The sequence below is a fragment of the Pyrgilauda ruficollis genome, unplaced genomic scaffold (assembly GCF_017590135.1).
Source record: "Pyrgilauda ruficollis isolate IOZ18807 unplaced genomic scaffold, ASM1759013v1 scaffold122, whole genome shotgun sequence".
NCBI lineage: Eukaryota > Metazoa > Chordata > Aves > Passeriformes > Passeridae > Pyrgilauda > Pyrgilauda ruficollis.
The window spans coordinates 521,781-540,930 of NW_024510544.1; the positions used below are offsets into that span (position 1 = coordinate 521,781).

Below are 19,150 nucleotides of genomic sequence, written 5' to 3' on the forward strand. Positions count from 1 at the left end.
GCTCCGCCCGCCCGGCCCGGCCCGGCCCCGGCCCCGGCCCGGCCCCGCCGCTTCCGGCCCTGCCCTCCGCCCGCACCGCACGTGATCGGCGCCCCCGGCCCGGATGTCCCGCCCGCAGCCCGGATGGTGCTGCGGCTCAGCGGCACGGCTCTTCCTGCGCCGCTCGCTCGCTGGCACCGGGTGCTACTGCTTCACGAGGGGCAGCCGGACCGAGTCCCCGGGCGGGGTCGCCCGGTCCTGGGCACCCGCAACCCCGCATCCGCGCTGTTACCGCCGAGCGGCTCCCGGACTACAACTCCCGGTTCGCTTTGCACTGCCGCCACCACTTCCCGGGCGAGGCGCTGCATCCCGGGCGCTCCCATTGGGCGCTGTGCATAGCCATGAGCGCACGGACCAATGGCCGCCGAGTTGCGGCGGGGGCTGCCCAATGAGCGGCGGCGGGGGGCGGGCCGCAGGGGCGGCGGCAGCGGCCGGGCCCCGCGCGCTCCATGGCGGCCGCCGCCGGCCCCGACGAGGCGGACGAGGCGGTGCGGGGCACCTGCGAGGACGCGTCCGTCTGCAAACGGTACCGGAGCCGGGCCAGCGGCCGGGCCGGGCGGTGCCCGCCGTTGTTCCCCGCGGCGCGGCTGGGTGGGGGGCGGGCGAGGCTCGGGAGCGGCGCTGGAGCGGCCCCGGCCTGCCGCGGTGCCGGGGCTCTGTGCGTGCATCCCGCAGGGCCCGGCCCGGCCCGGCCCGGCTCAGCTCGGAGCTGGTCCCGGCGTGTGCGCGGGTGAACCCCGGGGAGGAGCGGGTGCTCCGGGCGGCAGGGAGCCGCGGTGCCCCCGGAGCTGCCCCCGCTGCCGCCAGCCCCGCCCGGGGCTCGTTCCTGGGCCGGCCCGGTTGATCCCTGAGGCAAGAACCCGCCTGGGGTTTTCCGTGTCCGTGCTTGTCCCGCCGGGATGGGCGCTGGCAGGGCACCAGGGTCATTGCCTGGCTGTGGGTTGAAGCTCTGCCACCGCTGCTTGCTCGGGCTGTGCTGTTGGGCTTGTCGCGGCAGATCGTTTGTTGGCTGGAGGGTTTTCCTTGGGAATCGGCTGTGAAAGCCGTAAGCTCTGTTAAAGCAGAGTAGCACTGCGCTGAAGGGGTGTGTTGGAGCTCTGCAATCAGTGCAAACACCTTGTCTTGTAACAGGGGGTAGAAGTACAGGCTCGTTTGTGTGCCTGAGGAGCTGGAGACAGACAGCTCATCTCCTCGGTCCCCCAGGAGGGAATATTTGAGATTTGGGCCTTTGCTCACAAAACTTCATCCAGTAGTGAAGAGGCCATTAAAAGGATGCTTGTTGACTATGGTGACAGCTAAAGTTTCCAACTAAACTGTATATATAATCTCTTAATTCAAGTAGTTCCACACGTGGAACAGATTTTTAAACCATGTCTGCATGTGCACACCCAGGGCAGAGGGACCTTTCCAGCCTGTGTATCTTTCAGGGTAACTTTTGGGGACCTTATTTCATAATTCTCTCTTTTCCCTGCTGCTGCACAGGTTTGCTGTGAGTGTTGGCTACTGGAAGGACCCTTACATCCAGTATTTTGTGAGACAAGCCAAAGAGAGGAAGGCACCTGAGATCAACAGAGGCAAGTTGGAGCGGGGATGGGGGCACCTCACCTGTCCTGACAAAACCTCTGCACCCTGGGAGTTGGGAGACAGGGAATATCCCAGAGAGTGAGACAAGGTTTCTTCACAGCAGAAATTCCATCCATGCTGTGTCTGATACTTTAAATACCAATCTGTGAGTCTCTTCCTTTGCTTTCTGAGTTCTGAATGCACTGTCTCTGTGTGTCCCAGTGCAGAGATCTCCTCAAAGCAGTCACAAATGTTGGTTTGATCCAGGACAGCTGGGTCTCTGTGTGTGTAGAATTATTCTTTTCTGCTTGAGGTGAAACTTGACTAAAACTTCTATTTGCCCAAGGGGCTGAGTTTTATCAGTGCATGGGGTTTTGTTTGTAATTAAAAAAGAAAAATAGAAGCCCTCAGGTATCTCAAAAAGAGGCATTATTGTTCCTGCAGACTGCCTAGGGCCCTTCACGGGTGTTAAACGTGGAGAGTTGTGTGCAGTAGTGACTGGCCAGGTCTGTGTGTGCTGCAGGTTACTATGCTCGTGTGCACGGGGTCAGTCACCTCATCAAGGCTTTCCTGGAGAAGACAGAATGCAACTGTCAGATTGTCAACCTCGGGGCTGGCATGGACACCCTGTTCTGGAGGCTGAAGGTAACGAGGGGAACAGGGCCAGGCCTGGCTGCCACAGGGGGCTGGGGACCCCTGAGGGGCTGCTCTGGGCTCTGCAGCCTGGCTCTGTCCCCCAGGGCAGCACTGCAGGAGATCCCACACAGCCCCACCACAGCTGGCACCTCTGGAGCTCATCCAGGGCAGGGTCACCTGGAGCAGGTGACACCGGACCGTGTCCGGGTGGGTTTGGGATGGCTCCTGAGGGAGACTCCACGCCCTCCCTGGGCAGCTGTTCCAGGCTCTGCCATGTCAGGGCTCTGCTCTTTCCCCTGTCACGGAAAGAGATTCTTCCTCCTGTCAGGTGGAACTTGTTGTGTTTTAGTTTGTGGCCATTGCTCCTCATCCTGTCATTGAACAGAGTCTGACACCATCCTCTGACACCCCTGGGAGGGATTGGTATGGATTGATGGATCCCCTCACAGCCTTCCCTTCTCCAGACTGACCAGGCCCAGCTCCTGCAGTCTCTCCTCATCACAGAGATGCTCCAGACCCCAAATCAGCTCTGTGGCCTCTGCTGGACCCTCTCCAGCAGCTCCCTGTCTTTCTTGGGGATCAGGACTGGACCCTGCAGCTCTCCAGGGACGAGTGAACACAATAAACTGTATTTATATTACTGTATGTCCCCTGGGCATGGCACCCTGAGACAATCTCTTCCAGAAACCTGTTTCCTTATTCTGGCAAATGAGAAATTTTGGCAAATCTGCATGTATAGACTTTCTTCCTGCAGTGCCTGAAATAGGATGCAGTAATACTTGTCTCCTTTGAGACCAACAGTGAGAGTCATATTTGTGAGACATGTTACATGTGAAATGCCACTTGTTCTTTGTTTATACTGTAATGTAGAGCTGTTTGCAGTATCAGACACTGATCACAATCCAGCCAAAGGAGTAGCAGCTGGATATCAAGATCAAGAAAAATGACATACACTTTCATGTTTTCAGTCATAGAGGATCTGACTCTCCTAGCCTTACGTATGGAGCATGTGTTTTTGAGTAAACTGAAATGCAAATGAAGCTGCTGTAGCAGTGCTGGAGAGGCTGTGGGGAGGCTTCTGCCAGAATGATGGGGAATCTTAATAATTGGAGGAGGCAGAAGGGAAGCAGCTGAACTTCTGATTCCAAGAATGAGCTAGAAATTAGGGAGAGAAGACAATTTTTTTTTGTGTTGACCAGGGGACATACATTTGATGAGAAAACTGTTGAGGTAAAATTATAATGAAACTGCATAATCTGGAATGATTTTCTAGTATGTGGTGCTCTACATAAAATAGGTAAATTGACATCATCCAGTATTTGATCTTTTTATCTTTCCACTTTTTTTTTTTTTTTTTTCCTGAGATGTGAAGCTTTTCTCTTACCTGCATTCCTATAAAAGCTCTGCCAATGTACTGTTTTGGTAACAGTGATTTTAAGAGCTGAAGTGGGGCCTGTAATTGCAGTTCTTTGTCCTTGCAGAGAGCAGGTGTGGTGCAGTGAATGTGCAGAGCTGGGGGCAGTTACTGGACTGTTGGGTGCTGGTTTCATCTCAGAAAGCCATGGGCAGCAACATCCATCACAAAGGGAGAGACTGGCACGGCTTCTCCACCAGGCTGGGAAATCCTGCCAGCACGGAATGAAGAGCTTTCCCCTCTTTTGTAGGCTGGGGTGCTTGTGCTCTGCCTGTGGGCTGGGGGAGAGCTGCACTGTGCTCACTGCCTGGCTCAGCCTGGACAAAACCTTCCTGCTTCTTCCCTGGGAGGCTGTGCTGAAAATCCTGCTGCATGCTGTGGCAGTTTGCCGTGCTGTGCTCCCCCACATGCCCAGACACACGGCTGCAGGGTGTGTTTCAGTGACGTGTGTCTGGGGTTAGAGTCCTGCTCCTGCCAGCAGCCATCCCAGCCCCACCTGGACACGTTCCTGTCACCTGCTCTGGGTGACCCTGCCTGGGCAGGGCTTGGACTGGATGAGCTCCAGAGGTCCCTTCCCACCCCAGCTTTGCTTTATTTACCACACCAGTGATAAATAATTTCTTTAGCTCTTAGAGGGCATTCTAACATCTCTCAGCTGGTTTTTGTTGGAATTTAGGGGGTTTGAGCTGTGGGACACTGTTACAAATGGCAGTGTAAGCCAAACCAGAACTGTTCAGGATTTGAGGTTCTGTCTTGTCCTGTGCATGTGAAACTCGAGTGTCCCTAATTCTAGTGTCTTCCTGCAATTCCCAGGATGAAAATCTTCTCCCTAAGAAATATTTTGAAGTGGATTTTCCAATGATCGTTGCAAGAAAAATACATAATATCAAGTAAGTCTGAGGCCTGTGTTCAGCCGTGGAGGCTGTCAGTCAGTGCCATTGTTTCATCTCTGCTGAGAAACTCTTCTTGTTCTGGGCTGGCAGGGTGAGCAGGCCCTGGCACAGCTGTGGCTGTCCCTGGATCCCTGGCAGTGCCCAGGCCAGGCTGGACAGGGCTTGGGGCACCCTGGGGCAGTGGGAGGTGTCCCTGCCATGGCAGGGTGGCACTGGGTGGGCTCTGAGGTCGTTTCCCAAACCATTCCAGGACTGTATGCAGAATAAAGGCTCGTTGTGCAGGCAGGCTCTGCAGCCACTGTGCCAGGCTGCAGAAGGAGATGTGTCAAAGCTTTAGGGAGCCAAGCAGAGCTTGCTGTGTGGCAGGGACAGTGTCCTGGCAATTAGAGGTGATGAAACCTTCTCTTACTGTTGAGGACAGCACGGAATTCCCAGATGTGCCTGTTGGGAATGTCCTGTTGGAATGAATCCATCAGGGTTATTGAGGACACGTTACAGAGTGCCTGGATTAGTCTTGAAGGATTCTCTCAGCATTGAAGAACTTGTGTATAAAAGTCAGCTGCAACTTCACCCGACTTGCAAAGGTTTTCCTTTCCAGCAGAGGGCAGAGATATTCCCTCAGCTGCTTTTGGCACACACACAGACACACACACACACACACATATATATATATATGTTAAGAAAAAAGCTGTAAGCACACTGTTCAACAGGCTTAACTGCTCTGAGATGCTTCTTCCTTCTTCCCACAGATCAAAACCTCCCCTGTCAAAACCAATTATGGAATCCCATTCAGGGGACTCTCTTCTAATAGGTGAGTCATCTTCAAACTCAGTCAGTGATGTACTGCAGCACTTTTAAAACTTTTCTGATCATTTTGTTCTGCTATGTGGGCAGGCTTTTAATGTTTGAAATGCTGTTTGGACAGAGAATTGGGAGGGAAAAGAGGCTTTTTTCTTCTCTTACAGACTCCTGCCCATTTGTTCCATGTCATGTTAGAAATGTCTTCTCTTTAAGTGGTTTTATTCTGGCAGAAAGTTGTTGGGTTTTTTCTTTTTCTCTCATATGTAGCTCCTTTTCTGTCACAGGAAAGGAGAAAGTGCTACAGAGAGGCATGGATACTGGATTAAAATATCTGTTGAGTGTTTATCTGCTTTCTGTCTCATTAAGAGCACAAATCTTTACATTTAGCAGAGTTTTCACAGCAGAAACACAGCCTGCACAGTCCAGGCTCCTGAGCCAGTGCTGTTTGTTACATTTTAGTATTAAAGGGATAATCATTTCAGGTGTGATGTGGCTGTTCTCTGTTGTTTCTACCCTCATTAGAGCAGAAGGTTGTGTACTCCCATCCCTGGCAGTGCCCAGGCCAGGCTGGACAGGGCTTGGAGCAGCCTGGGACAGGGGAAGGTGTCCCTGCCATGGCAGGGGTGGCACTGGGTGATCCCTAAGGTCCCTCCCAGCCCAAGTCATTCTATAATTGTGTGTTTGTGTCAGGACTGCCCTTGTAAACCTTTTTACCTGTGGAAATTTCCCTGGGCTCCATTGAGTTCATGTTCTCAGTGCAGGTGCTGAGCTGTAGCAGCTGCCTTGGACAGTTCAGGAGGGGCAGCAGCTCCTGCATGCCCCCATGCCCTGCTCTGTGTGACCCTGGCAGTGTGACCCTGGCAGTGTGACCCTGGCAGAGCCTGCTGCTCCCTGCTGTCACCACCGGGGCCCTCCCCTGGGCACAGCTCCAGCCCAGGTTTGGGCACATGCTGCAGATTTTATCGCTGCCCGTTCCTGCTCTTCCCTTCCCAGCCCTGCAGATGTCCTTCCAAGGGCAGAGCTCTCCCTTGGCCCCTCAGGCCTCCAAAGGTGAAGGCCCAGAGCCCAGCTCAGAGAAGGCTCCAGGGGACCCCTGGCTGGCAGGCAGGCCCTGCTGGGCACATCTGGCCCCAGGGAGAGCCGTGCCAGGGGCTGCCTTTGTGTCCCTGGGGAGCTGCAGGTACATCTGGAGCAGCAGAACCCTGCAGAGCTGTCAGCCTGCCCTGCTGTGAGTTGGGGCTGTTAATGGCCACTTCCCCCTGCTCAGGGCTGGACTGGTGGCACTGGTTTCTCTGAGCTGCTTCCCTCTCAGGGCTGGGTGTCACAGCCTGCTGCCAGGCTGGGGGAGGCTCTGCACTGAGGCTTTGGGGTGCAGCAGTGCCCAGGAGGTGTGGAAGGGTTGTGGCACTCCAGTTTGAGCTGAGCCCAGCCACAGGCCAGACCCAGTGAGAGCCCTGAGGTTCAAGGATCACTTAAGGGAGCTGCTTCCTGGGGCAGTGCCAGCAGGAGAGGTGCTGGAATAAGTGGATAAATCAAAGAGGTGAGCTGAGAGTTCTTACAGGTCTAAAGGGACTTGACAAGGAATTTACTCAGCTGCCGGTTGGTCTGTGCCCTCTCATTTAAAACTCTTCAGCTGGAAGGTTGTGGCTGTGCCTCAGGTGGCTCCAGGGGAAATGCAGGGAGCCCCGAGCCAGCAGGACTGATGTCTCTGGTGAGTGATTCATGGGAGCTCTAACAGCCTTAGTGGAACCCAGGAATCATAGGATGTGTTGGGAAAGAGTCCCCGTGGCCTTTGGAAAGATGAGTTGTGCTGCCCAGCTCTGGTGGAGTTCTCTAAATCAACACAGCTGTTGGAAAAGGACATCAGCACAGTGCCTGGATTTCAAGAACGTGTTTTGACTGTGTCCCATGCCAAAGTGTGCCAGAGAAATGGCACAGTGGTTGTGGGGAAGGAATGCTTCTCATATGGATGAGGAGCTGGGATGGAGGGCGAGCATATGTTGTTCATTTTTGTTATGGAGGAGATGGAGATCTGTGCTTGAGGGTATGTTGTTGTTCAACACTAAGAAAAAATTGGGAAAATAGTGATTAGTAAGTGGCAGCTTGTTGGCAAATCCAAACTCTGAAGAGTGGTAGAGAACTGTAGAAGTATCTTGTGAAATTAGTGACTTGATGATGATTTCAATGTGGATTAATAGAAAGTGATGCACATGGGGGGGAAAACAGTTTGTGCCTCACATGTAAATGATTATTGCTGCCTTCCTGCAGGATCTGGGTATTAGAATAAATAGATGGATGAAAGCATGAGCTCAGTAATGGTCCAGAAATACAAAGCAATTTTAAGTACTTTTGAGAAAAAGCTAGAAAACAACTTGGGTGCCAGTGTTAGTAGATGTTTCCTCTCCTTGACTTTTCCCTTTGGAGCTGCTGTTGGCCTCTGGAAGGCTGGGTATCATCCCAGGGAGACCTCTGGAGTGACCTGGTACAGGTGTTAGACCCTGCAGTGTTCTGGGGTTACCACTGGCACAGGGAGCAGCAAAGCTTGCTCATTCCTGTGGGATGTGGGCCTGGATTTTGGAATCCTGTCCCTCCCTGTGCCTGCCTCCCCACATCAGGCACACTCCTGCCTCTGGTACAGCAGGAATGTTTAGGCTGTTTGGAATTTTGGTGTAGTTGTGCTGATATGGAGAGGCATTCAGGTCCTGTCTCTGCTGTTCTGCTCACCCTGATGTTGTCACACCGCGGCTGTTCATTGTGTGCCTCTCAACCTTCTGCCCTGTCCAGCCTGGCCACTTGGTTCTTTCGGCTTCCCTCCATCCCCAGAGTTTCTTGTGGCCCAGTGTAGGTGTCAGGGGACTTGCAGGGCTGGCCCTGGGCTTCCAGGACAAGCTGAGAGCGTGGCAGTGCCTGCTGGGCTGGTGGAGTGAAGCCTGGGCTGGGGGAGAGCAGCGTGCAGAGCAGGCTGCAGGGGCTGCTGCTTTGTGAAGCTGCCACAGACACCTTAGCATGAAAACCCTAATGAAATCACTTGGAGTCAATAGTATCCTGCATGCTGTCTCTTGGAAAAGCTCCAGGAAATTGTTGCATTAATGTGAGAAGAGAGTAAGAGAAGAAAGCTGAGTTGTTGAGGCAGAGGAAGAGCTTGGTGTGCCTGGAGGCTGCAGTGCTGCCCCAGCAGCTGGGTTGGGGCAGCTGGGAGGGCCTGAGGCCTCCCTTCTAACCCAGCTGGGAAGGAAAGATTCAGTGTGCTGAGGTCAAAAGGCAACCATAAGCAGCTCCTGCTGCTACTCAGTTGCTTGTCTTGCTCTATGCCTGTGAGATCTCACCACTTGTGTTGTTGCCTGTGTGCCAGAGGCATGGAAAATAAACACACAGGTGTGTGCCCAGGGCAGAGCATCCTCTGTTGGATATCCCTGGAGAGATGAACCTGTGCCAGGGCTGGGGTAGGTGGGGTGGGGGGCTCATCTTTCCCCCCTTCTCCATCCCCTCCCTTGTATTTCTGCCATTAAATCTGGACTTGGTGTTTCTCAGACCTTCATTTCAGCCCAGTTCAGAGAGAATCGTTGTACATGAGTGTGAGCATCACACACATCCCCAGGGCAGCTCTGGAGGAGAGCCCCGACCAAACAACCTCACTAAAAACCAGCACCAGTGGTGGTGCCTGGTAGGAATTAGTGCCTGGAATATGGCATTTGCAGTGCTCAAAGCCACCAAGTGTCACTGGCTGTGCCAGCCCTAGGGCAGCTGGCCTGAGTCACAGCACTGCAGGAAGAGTGAGCAGAGGGCTTTGAACATGCACACAGGATCAATTCAGGTAAAACAAACTCCTGTTCCTCACAAGAAATCAATGGGGAGCATGTGACTGTGCTGCCAAGCTGGAGCTCAGTTTTCCTTTTCCAGCTGTCCTGTGGATGGCAGGAATTGTAAAATCCATCTGCAGCAGGGCTGCTCAGCCCTGGGCAGCAGACTGCTCACTTCATACTGCACAGAACAGCCCAGGGCAGCCCTTCCCTGCACAGCACAGCCCCAAGAGCCTCCAGCTCTGCAGTAAGGTAGGAGTTGGTGCCATACCCTGTCCCAGCAGTTTTTGGGGTGTTTGTGGGTGGATTTGTGGCCTCCAGGCTGGGGACAGTGGCAGTTCCAGCTGTGCCAGCTGCCACTGCCCTGCAGTCAGGGTGTGTTTGCTCCCTAAGGGGGAGGTGATGCAGTTGAATCTTGCCTAGTTAAGTATGATCAGACTGAAAATGGGGAAATTTAGGTGAGATACTGAGGAGAAATCCTTCCCTGTGAGGGTGGGCAGGCCCTGGCACAGGTGCCCAGAGCAGCTCTGTCTGCCCCTGGATCCCTGGCAGTGCCCAAGGCCAGGCTGGAGCAGCCTGGGGCAGTGGCAGGTGACCCTGCCCATGGCAGGGGTGACACTGGGTGGTCTCTGTGGTCCCTTCCACCCCAAACCAATTCAGGGTTTTATGATAAAAATGCTCCAATCAGTGAGGTGTGAGCAAGGCACGTTTACTTCCACCTTGGAGTGTTTGTGCTCCTTCTCTCCTGGATCACTTAAAAAGTTCTGTGGTTTATTTCTGGCTTTTATTTCTGTTCTTTGTGGATGTATTTGTGTGACCCAGCCTCCGAAGCTGGACAGGGAGCTGGCATTAATTCCCTACTAATTGTGGTGGCTGACGCTCGCTGTGCCGTATCCATGGACAGAAACCAATCCCTATTTAAACACTTCCCTGTGTGTGGTGGGGTTTTTGGGTGGCTTTTTTTGATGCCATTATCATGGCCTTGATGTAATCACTTAAATAGAAGGGTGTGGGAAGTAGTAAAGCTATTACAGAACATGCACATGGAAAAAGCCTTGACTCAAAATGTTGAATCATTCAACATGCTGCACAACTTTTTTTTTTTTTTCTCTTTTCTTCCCTTGTAACTCTGTTTCTGAACTGTTTCTGATTCCTGGATCTGCTCCCAAGTGTTGCTGGAATGGCAGCTATTTTCCTTGCTAGTGCCACTTCCAGGGAGTTGAACACCAAGCAGAGGTGCATCCTCTGGGATGTTTGGTCACTGCTTGTTGTAGTGATTGGGAAAACCCACACTTGTCCCCAGTTGTTTCCCCTCTACTGAAATGGAAACCCCCTTCAATCTGCCCCTTCAGCCACCTCTCTGCTCACTCTAGCTGTGCCAGGGGAGGCTCAGGCTGGACATCAGGAGGAATTTCTCCCTGGAAAGGGTGGCCAGGCACTGAAGGGGCTGCCCAGGGAGGTCTGGAGTCCCTCCTGAGCCATCCCAGTATTCTGCAGGACGTTGGCTCTGCCTGGGTTTGGTGGAGCACTTGGGAGGTGCCTCCTGTGGCACTGGGCTCCTCTGGGTGCACTCACTGCTGTGGGTGTCAGAACCACTGATGCCAAGGGGCTCTGCTGCTTCCTCCCAGCTGTGCAGGGTGGCAGGGCCTCCTTGGACTCTGGATTTGTCCCTCCTTCCTGCTGGGGAGCATCCACAGGGTCCTGTTGTATCCCAGGGGAATATCAGCAAAATCAGAATACCTTCTGTAATTTGACTTTTTCTTAAATCACACTAAATCATACCAAAAGGCTAAATGATAACTTTTTTTTTGGCCCCAAGTCTCTGGCTGCTCCCCATATTTATTATATAACCACATATGCAGTTAATTTATATAGCTGTATTTGTTGCTAATATTTGAAATATTGTCACCTAGCTCAGTTTTTCAGAAATTGATGTACTTTTATCTGGTTCCTGTGTGCATACATCGGGCCATCTAAGAAGACTCCCCAAACAAAACAGAAACCCTGCCTTTAATCTTGCCGTTTTCCTTCTCTCTGCATTCCTGGAAACCATGGTAACAGCTGGGCTAACCTCTCTGCATGGCTGCAGAGGGAGAGGAGCTCAGTGCAGGGTCTGGTGGTGATGGAGCACTGGAAAACACAGCTAGGAGGGGAATTCATGGTTCAGAAAGAAGAGTTTGCTGCTCACAGCTCGGTGTAACAGAGCAAACTTGGGCTCCAGTTCCTGTGCTCCCGTGCAGTGGTTTTGGTTCATAACTCCACATCCCTCTCATTGTTGTCTCTCCAAAATTGCAGATTCCCACAGCCTGGACTCCAGTCGCTATTCCATAGTAGGAGCAGACCTGCGTTCCTCCTCAGATCTGGAGGAGAAGCTAAAGAAGCATAGCTTGGACATACAGTAAGATCACAGGGCTTTAATTGGCTTTTTGTGGGGTTTTTTTTCACTGGGGGCTCGTGGAAGCCCTGGGACAGTGGGAGGTGTCCCTGCCATGGCAGGGGTGGCACTGGCTGGTCTCTGTGATCCCTCCCAACCCAAACCACTCCAGGATTCTGAGATTTCTGAGTTTTATCTCTGTAATTCTTTCCTGTGGCCTCCTCTTAAACCTCTGCTGTTTCCTAAACATTTTGCTGGGGCTGCAGTGGAGTCCTTGGGATCTGGATCCCAAATCTCCCCTGGGCTTCTCTTGTTCAACACGAGGCTTTGGGGGGGCAGGAGTTGAGTTTTGAGTGGATGATGGACAGACCTTTCAAATGGAAGCAATATAAATAGCAGCGATCTGGCTGGGTGGGAGAGAGCATATGGGGAAGCAGAATGCATCAAATTGCCATTTAATTCTTTACACTTCCATCCTCTGAAATGTTGCCTTGCTTGCCTACATTGCTGCTCCTTGTGGAATTTCTCCTGCTTCTAGTGACTTTTTTTCCCCTTTCATTCCAGCAATTAAAAGCAAACTCAATAATTGTGAAGAAAATCACTTGTGTAGATGTCTATTTTTGTTGTTTTGTGGATGGAGGGGGAAGAGGCAACGTGCAAACTATAGATTACATTTTGTTAGATAATAATATGTGAAGATTGTTTTACAGATACTGAACAAATTTGTCTAATTAAAATTCTTCTAAAACTTTTTTTAAAGAGAAAACTTTTTTTTTTTTTCTATTTGTAATTAATGGCTGATTTCAGTGATCTCTACAAGAGTGTGAGCTGTGTGTACAAGGCACAATTGTCCTGCAAAGGGAATTTTAACACACCCCAGTTCCTGCTGTGGAGAGGACTTACAGAATGCACAGTGTTCTGTGCTCAGGGCTGGCTCTTGGGGAGATTGATCCCTGAAATCTCTGGTTCACAGCCACAGGAGTCTCTGTGGTTCATTAATTCACAGCTGCCAGAAAGCCCAGTTTGAGTCAATGTGATGAAGAGATTTCATTCAGTCTTCAGTGTCTAGTTCATAAAAGATGGAGCTCTTTCAGGAAATTGTGCAGACATGAGGTGACTTGCTCACAATCCTTAGCAGATTTTTCTTGTTCTTGAAATCATGTTCTGCTCTGGTTCTGTTTTACAGTTTGCCAACGCTGCTGGTGGCTGAGTGTGTGCTGGTTTACATGACCCCCCAGCAGTCTGCAAACCTGCTCAAGTGGGCAGCAAGCACCTTCCCCGTGGCCATGGTTATCAATTATGAGCAGGTAAAACCAAAGGGGCATTTTTAGACCTGCATTGTTGTCATTGAAATTGCTCTCGTAGGTGGGAGTTGTTGAGGAATGAGAGTGGGCCATGTCCTTTTGTAGAAACAGCAGTTTCTGCTGAATTTCTGGAGTAATGTGTTTTAACTTGTAGCTTGGTTAGCTCATTGTAGAGAAAATACAGCTATTCTGAAAGACAATTTCTGGACTATGTTGAAGCAAAATAATTGAGACTTAATCCATACGTGGTAAAAAACCATAGAATATTGATTTGGCTAAAGCAGAGCAAAAAGAAACTCTGCTGAGTGCTGGCTCTGGCTGTATAACATTACATAATTACCTCTGTGTTCTTTGGCAAAGTGGAGCAAAAATCACATCAGCGTGAACTCTGTTTCTCCCTGTGGAAGTGAAACAGTGCCTCAGGGGAACTAGGTGGCTCCAGGAATGAGTGACAGGATCTCCCAAGCTGTAAATGACGGGAGCTGAGGCAGAGGCAGCTGTGCTGCCAGCCCCGCTGTCCCTGCGGGCAGTGGCACTGTCCCCCTGGCACTGGGCTGCTCCTGGGCACTGAGAGCTGCTGTGCCACTGGCACCCCGTGGGTTTTGTGACCTAGGCAGGCTCTGCTGTGCTGGGAAGGGACCATCTCTGTCCCCTTGTGTCCCCAGGTGAACATGAGGGACCGCTTTGGGCAGATCATGATCGAGAACCTGCAGCGCCGGCACTGCAACCTGGCTGGGGTGGAGCTCTGCAGCTCCCTGGACTCCCAGGTGAGGGGCACACGGCTGGCTCTGAGCTTTGCCAACCTGCCTGTGAGTTCTGAGTGTGCCCTGGGGGCTCAGCAGGACCAGGGCAGGGTGGGGCAGGCACCGAGCCCTTTGCTGGCCACTGGAATCGGGGCATGCTTTGGTTTGGGGAGCCCACCCAGTGCCACCCCTGCCATGGCAGGGACACCTTCCACTGTCCCAGGCTGCTCCAAGCCCTGTCCAGCCTGGCCTGGGCACTGCCAAGGATCCAGGGGCAGCCACAGCTGCTCTGGGCACCTGTGCTAGAGCCTCACACCCTCACAGGGAGCAATTCCCAATCTCCCATCCCTCCCTGCCCTCTGGCACTGGGAGCCATTCCCTGTGTCCTGTCCCTCCATCTCTTATAAACTGTCTCTCTCCATGTTTCTTTTTGGGTCCTGGCAGGCCACAGTTAGGTCACCCCAGAGCTTCTCTCTGCTGCTGAATGTCAGTGGCTGCACAAAACCTGCTGGTCAGAGCCCAGCCCTGCCTGGCCCTGCAGAGATCAGCAGCACACGCTTAGGGAGGAGTTTGGGAGCTCTTCAAAGGACAGGTCGAGCACTGCCCAGTGAGATCCTTAGTGGGAGAAGCTGTCCTGTGGTGCTTCTCCTGGGGGCCTGTGAGAGCTGTGCTTTGTTCTCCAGAGGGAACGACTGCTGCTGAGTGGCTGGGAGAACGCCCACGCCGTGGACATGATGAAGGTGTACAGCTTCCTGCCACAGCCTGACGTCAAAAGGTACCACTTGTGCAGCCCAGAGTCATCCTCAGATGCCATTGCCAAGGTCCTTGCCATACGTGGGATCCCCTGGTGGAGCACTGGAGGCTGCCCAGGGGGACACACCACTCCTGAGGCTGAGGCTCTGCAGAGCCTCCAGGATAATGCCTGCACTGATGATCCAGAGGTTGAACGCTGCCAGGAGCAGGCTGGGAGCAGTGATGGCTTCTTTGGGTGTGACAGAAGGCATCTCCTGACAGAAATTTGCAGATGGGAGATGCCACAGAAATGCTGTGTTGAGTTTTTGCAGTCCCCAAGATGTTCCTTGTCAAGATTTTGGCTGGGGTTAAACCACGACACGTTGAAATCATGAGGGGGAGACTGCTGGGTCTGCAGAACTCAGAGCACAGAGCAGGGACTAAAGGCTGTTTTACACTCACTACTCTGCCTGGGTTTTGTTAATATTCCTGCATTAAATGCTAAACAGTGGGAAATTTTAAGGAGTAACTTCTTAGGGATATAATGTGAAATGTGAATTGCTGTGAGTCATTCATAGTGGGAATTAGCTGAGCAAGTTACCTTGGTCAAAATATTCACCTATGGGGGATTCTCAGAGCCTGGAACTGAACAGGTGAGAGTGGAAATCAGAGGTGGTTTAAATAGGAACAGGGATGTGTGGTGGGACCATATGGCACTGGTGGAGACACAGAGCTCGTGCTTTCTCTGCAGCATTTTTGGCTACCTCGGATCTGTTCAGCTCCTTGCACTTGTTCCACATGCCAGGAAATAGGGTTATGTAAACTCTGTCCTCCAGAATCACTGAGGCAAATGCTTTTTCGTCAGAAAAGTCTTTCCCAGAGTGCTCCTCTGCAGCACTTCACACCTGGGAGTGCATTTAGGAACTTTTGCCCCTTAGAGCCTCAGCAGCAGCCCTGGTGTTTGTGAGGAGTTACACAGATGAGCACTGGAACAGGGAATTCCAGGGATGAGGGGCTGCATCACCCTGTGGGTCACTTGTTCCATGCATTGGCAGGGGTGGGACCAGTGCTGGCATCATGGACAATACCTGTAATTATTCCCTGGAGAGGTAACTGCCTTTCTGGCCATAGTTCTCACTCCCATGGAGTGAAAATTCAGTAAAAAATTCTGCTGAGAATCCAGCTCAAATCCCAACGTTTATTTTATTCCTACAGAATAGAAGCCCTTGAATTCCTGGATGAAAAGGAACTGTTTGAGCAGCTCATGCAGCACTACTGCATCTGCTGGGCTTCCAAGGACAGCACCAACCTGGGTAATGCTCTGCAGCCCCTGGGGGTGATCCTGCCATGGGAATGTCCTGAGGGAGGGCTGGGCTGGGCTGCTCCCCCAGGGACCTCAGAGCCCCCTGTCCCAGGGCTCTGCTGCTCCATCCCTGGCCTGGCAGCACCTCCCAGCTGGGCCCTGTTCCTCCACAGCCTTTGGAGGGTGTATGGGCATCCAAGTGGGAAGGCTGTCCAGTACAGGGGAGTTGGAATTTTTCCACCAGAAGATGCCGTATGGGTTCCTTTAAATAACTGCCTGCTTTATCCCATCAGTGCTAATTGAAAGGTTTACAAATCCCATGCATGGGAAGTGCCATATGGGCACACGGTATATGAAGGCACAGTGTCCTGACAACACAAAAATAAATTTGTATTACTTATCCCAGCTTCTCTGCACTGTCCCCATTTGCAGCCATCTGACACTGAAGTTTTCCACGCCGCTTTCTCCCTGGGGAAAAATGTTCCCTCTGAAATGAACTCTTCTACCTGTTCCTTTTGTTCCTAAAATTCTGTCTCTCCTGGCCTGGAATTTCTGTCAAAGAGAGGGACTTGATTTAGGCTTTCTGTAGCATTTGGGTGTTGCTGCTGCTCAAGAAATGATAAAATGAGGGGAACTGTTGCTTGGCTGAAGCATGGATGGCCACAGCCTGTATTTGTCCAGATTAGAAAGACAACTCTGTTGCAGTCACAGTTTGTCTCTACTTCTGGCTGCAATTTCAGGGACTTCAGTCTTTCCAGAAAAACTCTGCCTGCCACTTGTATCATTTCCTCCCCTTCATCCTCTCTGCCCTTTCCCTGCTCCTGACTGAGTATCCAAGAGCAGATTTTATTTATTGACTGTTCCTCAGCAAATGGGAATAGATTTGGTCTCTGCAGCCTGGCTGGGCAGCAAAGCCTCTGACAGAGCTGCTAAAAGGAGATCTTCAAATAAAAACTGGTAAAAAGAGCTCCTCAACAGCCTGCTGCTGCTGCTGTGACAGAGCTGCTTGTGCTGGTGCTCTCCTGAGTCCTCCCGAGTTCTGAGCTGCAGACCCCTGTTCTACACTGGATTTCTTCAGGCTGAGCAGTGCTGACTGGAACCCACAGCCTGGTTTAGAGGAGCTGAGGCCCAAAGGTCCTCAGGCCCCCCAGTTTGGGGGGCTCAGACTGTTCTTTGCTGTGATGAGTGAAAGGACAGTTGGGGTGCTGAGGCTGAGGTGTCTCAGCAGGGACAAGAGGCACTGATCTCAAGGGTGATAATCAGTGGACGTGCCATGGGTGTGCCTTAACCTGAAGCTGGGCTTTTTTATCCTGTGTGAATTTACTGCCCTCACGAATGGTGCCTTCCCTGCTTTGTCTTCCTAATTTCATGGGCAGACCCTGAGGTTCCTGAACGTTGCCATGAATAATTCCAGCACTTCTGCAAACTGACTTCATTAATTGCTGCATCACAATCAAAAAAGGGTTGAAGAAAAAGGATCATTCTGGGATCCTGTGAAATGACCTTTCCTTCAGGGATTAAAAATGAGCCCAAGCCCAATCTTGTTTCCTGCTTTCCTCATGCCAAATCCTTCATGTTTAAGTTTTAAAAAAATGAAGTAACTCTGAAAGCATCTTCCCTGCTGTCTGTAAGCACCCTGGTGCAGTGAGGGTAAGAACAAACCCTCCTTTCTTGCCCCAAATCCCTCTTTGTCTTCCCACAGGTCTGGCAGACATCGACTTCTGAGGGAGCCCTGGGGAGCTCAGGGCTGGGGCCAGGGCATGCAGAGGATGGGATTTGCACGTGCCAGCCCCGGGCTGGGCTGGGACACTGCTGGTGCTGCTGCTGGGGACAGGCCTGCTGCCTCTGCTGATCCAAGGAACATTTCCTGTGAGCAGGACTTGCCTCCCGTGCCCAGCTGTTCAACGGTGGACTTGCACAAGGTGTCAGTAACTCCTGTTCAGAGCTTGCCTTCCTTAGCTTCAAACTGAAAGTCAGGTGTTTTTGGGTTCTTTGATTTCCCTCTCGTGTGTGTTTGTGGCTGTGTAACGCGTGTTTGTGACAGGCAGCTGGGGAGCTGCAGCAGGGGTGGCTGAGCAGGAGGAATTCTGTGCATTTCTGTTCTGTTCAGGTCTCATTTTGGTGAAGTGTCACCGTGTTGGCTCCTCCAGGCTTCACTGCCCTGCTGGGAGTTCCTGGAGGGGGGTGGAGGAGAAGGAGGGCCCTGACTGTGTTCAGTGATGTACAAGAAACTGGAAAATAGACTTGATTTAACTAGGAAGGGCTTGGCTTGTGGTTTCAGCACTGGCATGCTGAAGAAAGAAATTAATCTCGATTTGCACTGCTTCTGGTAGTATCTTTACACCAGTTCCTCCTCTCTTTCCCCTTAAAAGAAGTAAAACAAAATCCCAACAGCAGTGAAAGCCCTTGTCTTGTTTGAAATTGAATCTTGCAACCTTCCTATGAGAAAAATAATAAATGTTTAGTATTTATAATTTGTCTCCTGTCTTCCTTGCTAGAAACAACTGGTTTCTATCTGGTTTAGTGCCATTTTTCCTCTCCCCCAGTGCCTCACCAGGAGTATTTTTTAAGCAGTTGCTGGCAGGCCCAGAGCAGCTGTGGCTGCCCCCGGATCCCTGGCAGTGCCCCAGGGCTTGGAGCAGCCTGGGGCAGGGGAAGGTGTCCCTGCCATGGCAGGGGTGGCACTGGGGGACTCTGAGGTGCCTTCAGCTCATTCTGGGACCTGTGAAATGACCTTTCCTTCAGGGATTGAAAACGAACCCAGCAGCCAGCACTGCCCCACAGCCCCTCTGCACTGCAGGGCCTTCCTGAGCAGTCCCTAATGCCCAGAGGCACCACCCCTGTCCTGCTCTTTCTTGGGAATTAAGTGAGGAATTCAGAGGTGCATGAAAGCCTATCTCTACTATCAATCTCATTTTGGCCAGACCCCCTTTGGCACGGTGTTCCCTGAGCCTCCTGCAGCATCTCTGTGAGTGGGAGCCAAGCTGGGGTTGTACCTGCCCTGGAACATCCAAATCTGTTCTTTTGGAGCTGCTTCCCCCTGGGAACACCCCCTGAGCTGGTGCATTTTTCATCTCAGAGGCTTGGAGAACAGCTCACTGCAGGAATGTCCTGGGCTCCATCAGTCTTTTGTGTCTTTTTTGTCATGATTTCATCCCTTTGTGTTTGGGAATAATGGCTCAGCTAGCATGAGGCAGATCCTGGTGCTGCTCATCAGTTCTATTTTGGGTGCCTGTGTAATTTGCAGCCCTGGAGCATCCCTGCTGCCCTGGGATGGGAGGCAGCACGGTGCCCCTGCCCTGCTGCAGCCTGCCTTTCCCTCCCAGCTCCTCAGCATCCAGCTGGGAGAAGGGGAATCGCTGCTGCCAAAGCTCTGGCAGCGTCTCCTGGGTGCTGCCAGCAGTGCTGGGGAAATTGGGTCACCTTGTGCTCCAGGGTTCCAGCAGCACTGAAGGAACGTGGGTCCCTGGCAGCTGGGGGAGGACAGGGTGGGCAGCCCGGGCTCAGGGTTGTGCTGGCTGGAACAGATCAATAAATCCTTCACCCCT

General features: G+C 52.1%; 1 protein-coding gene across 1 annotated transcript; it reads left to right on the forward strand.

Annotated features, from left to right (window-relative positions):
* Positions 1-426: 426 nt before the first annotated feature.
* LCMT1 (leucine carboxyl methyltransferase 1) lies at positions 427-18,076 on the forward strand. The gene is made up of 11 exons (XM_041490277.1): positions 427-565; positions 1,522-1,613; positions 2,126-2,247; positions 4,466-4,542; positions 5,295-5,356; positions 11,442-11,544; positions 12,707-12,827; positions 13,490-13,591; positions 14,251-14,342; positions 15,515-15,612; positions 17,305-18,076. Exons 1-11 carry the CDS (start codon positions 489-491, stop codon positions 17,325-17,327), a joined length of 969 nt encoding a protein of 322 aa, XP_041346211.1. The 5' UTR covers positions 427-488; the 3' UTR covers positions 17,328-18,076.
* Positions 18,077-19,150: the final 1,074 nt, after the last annotated feature.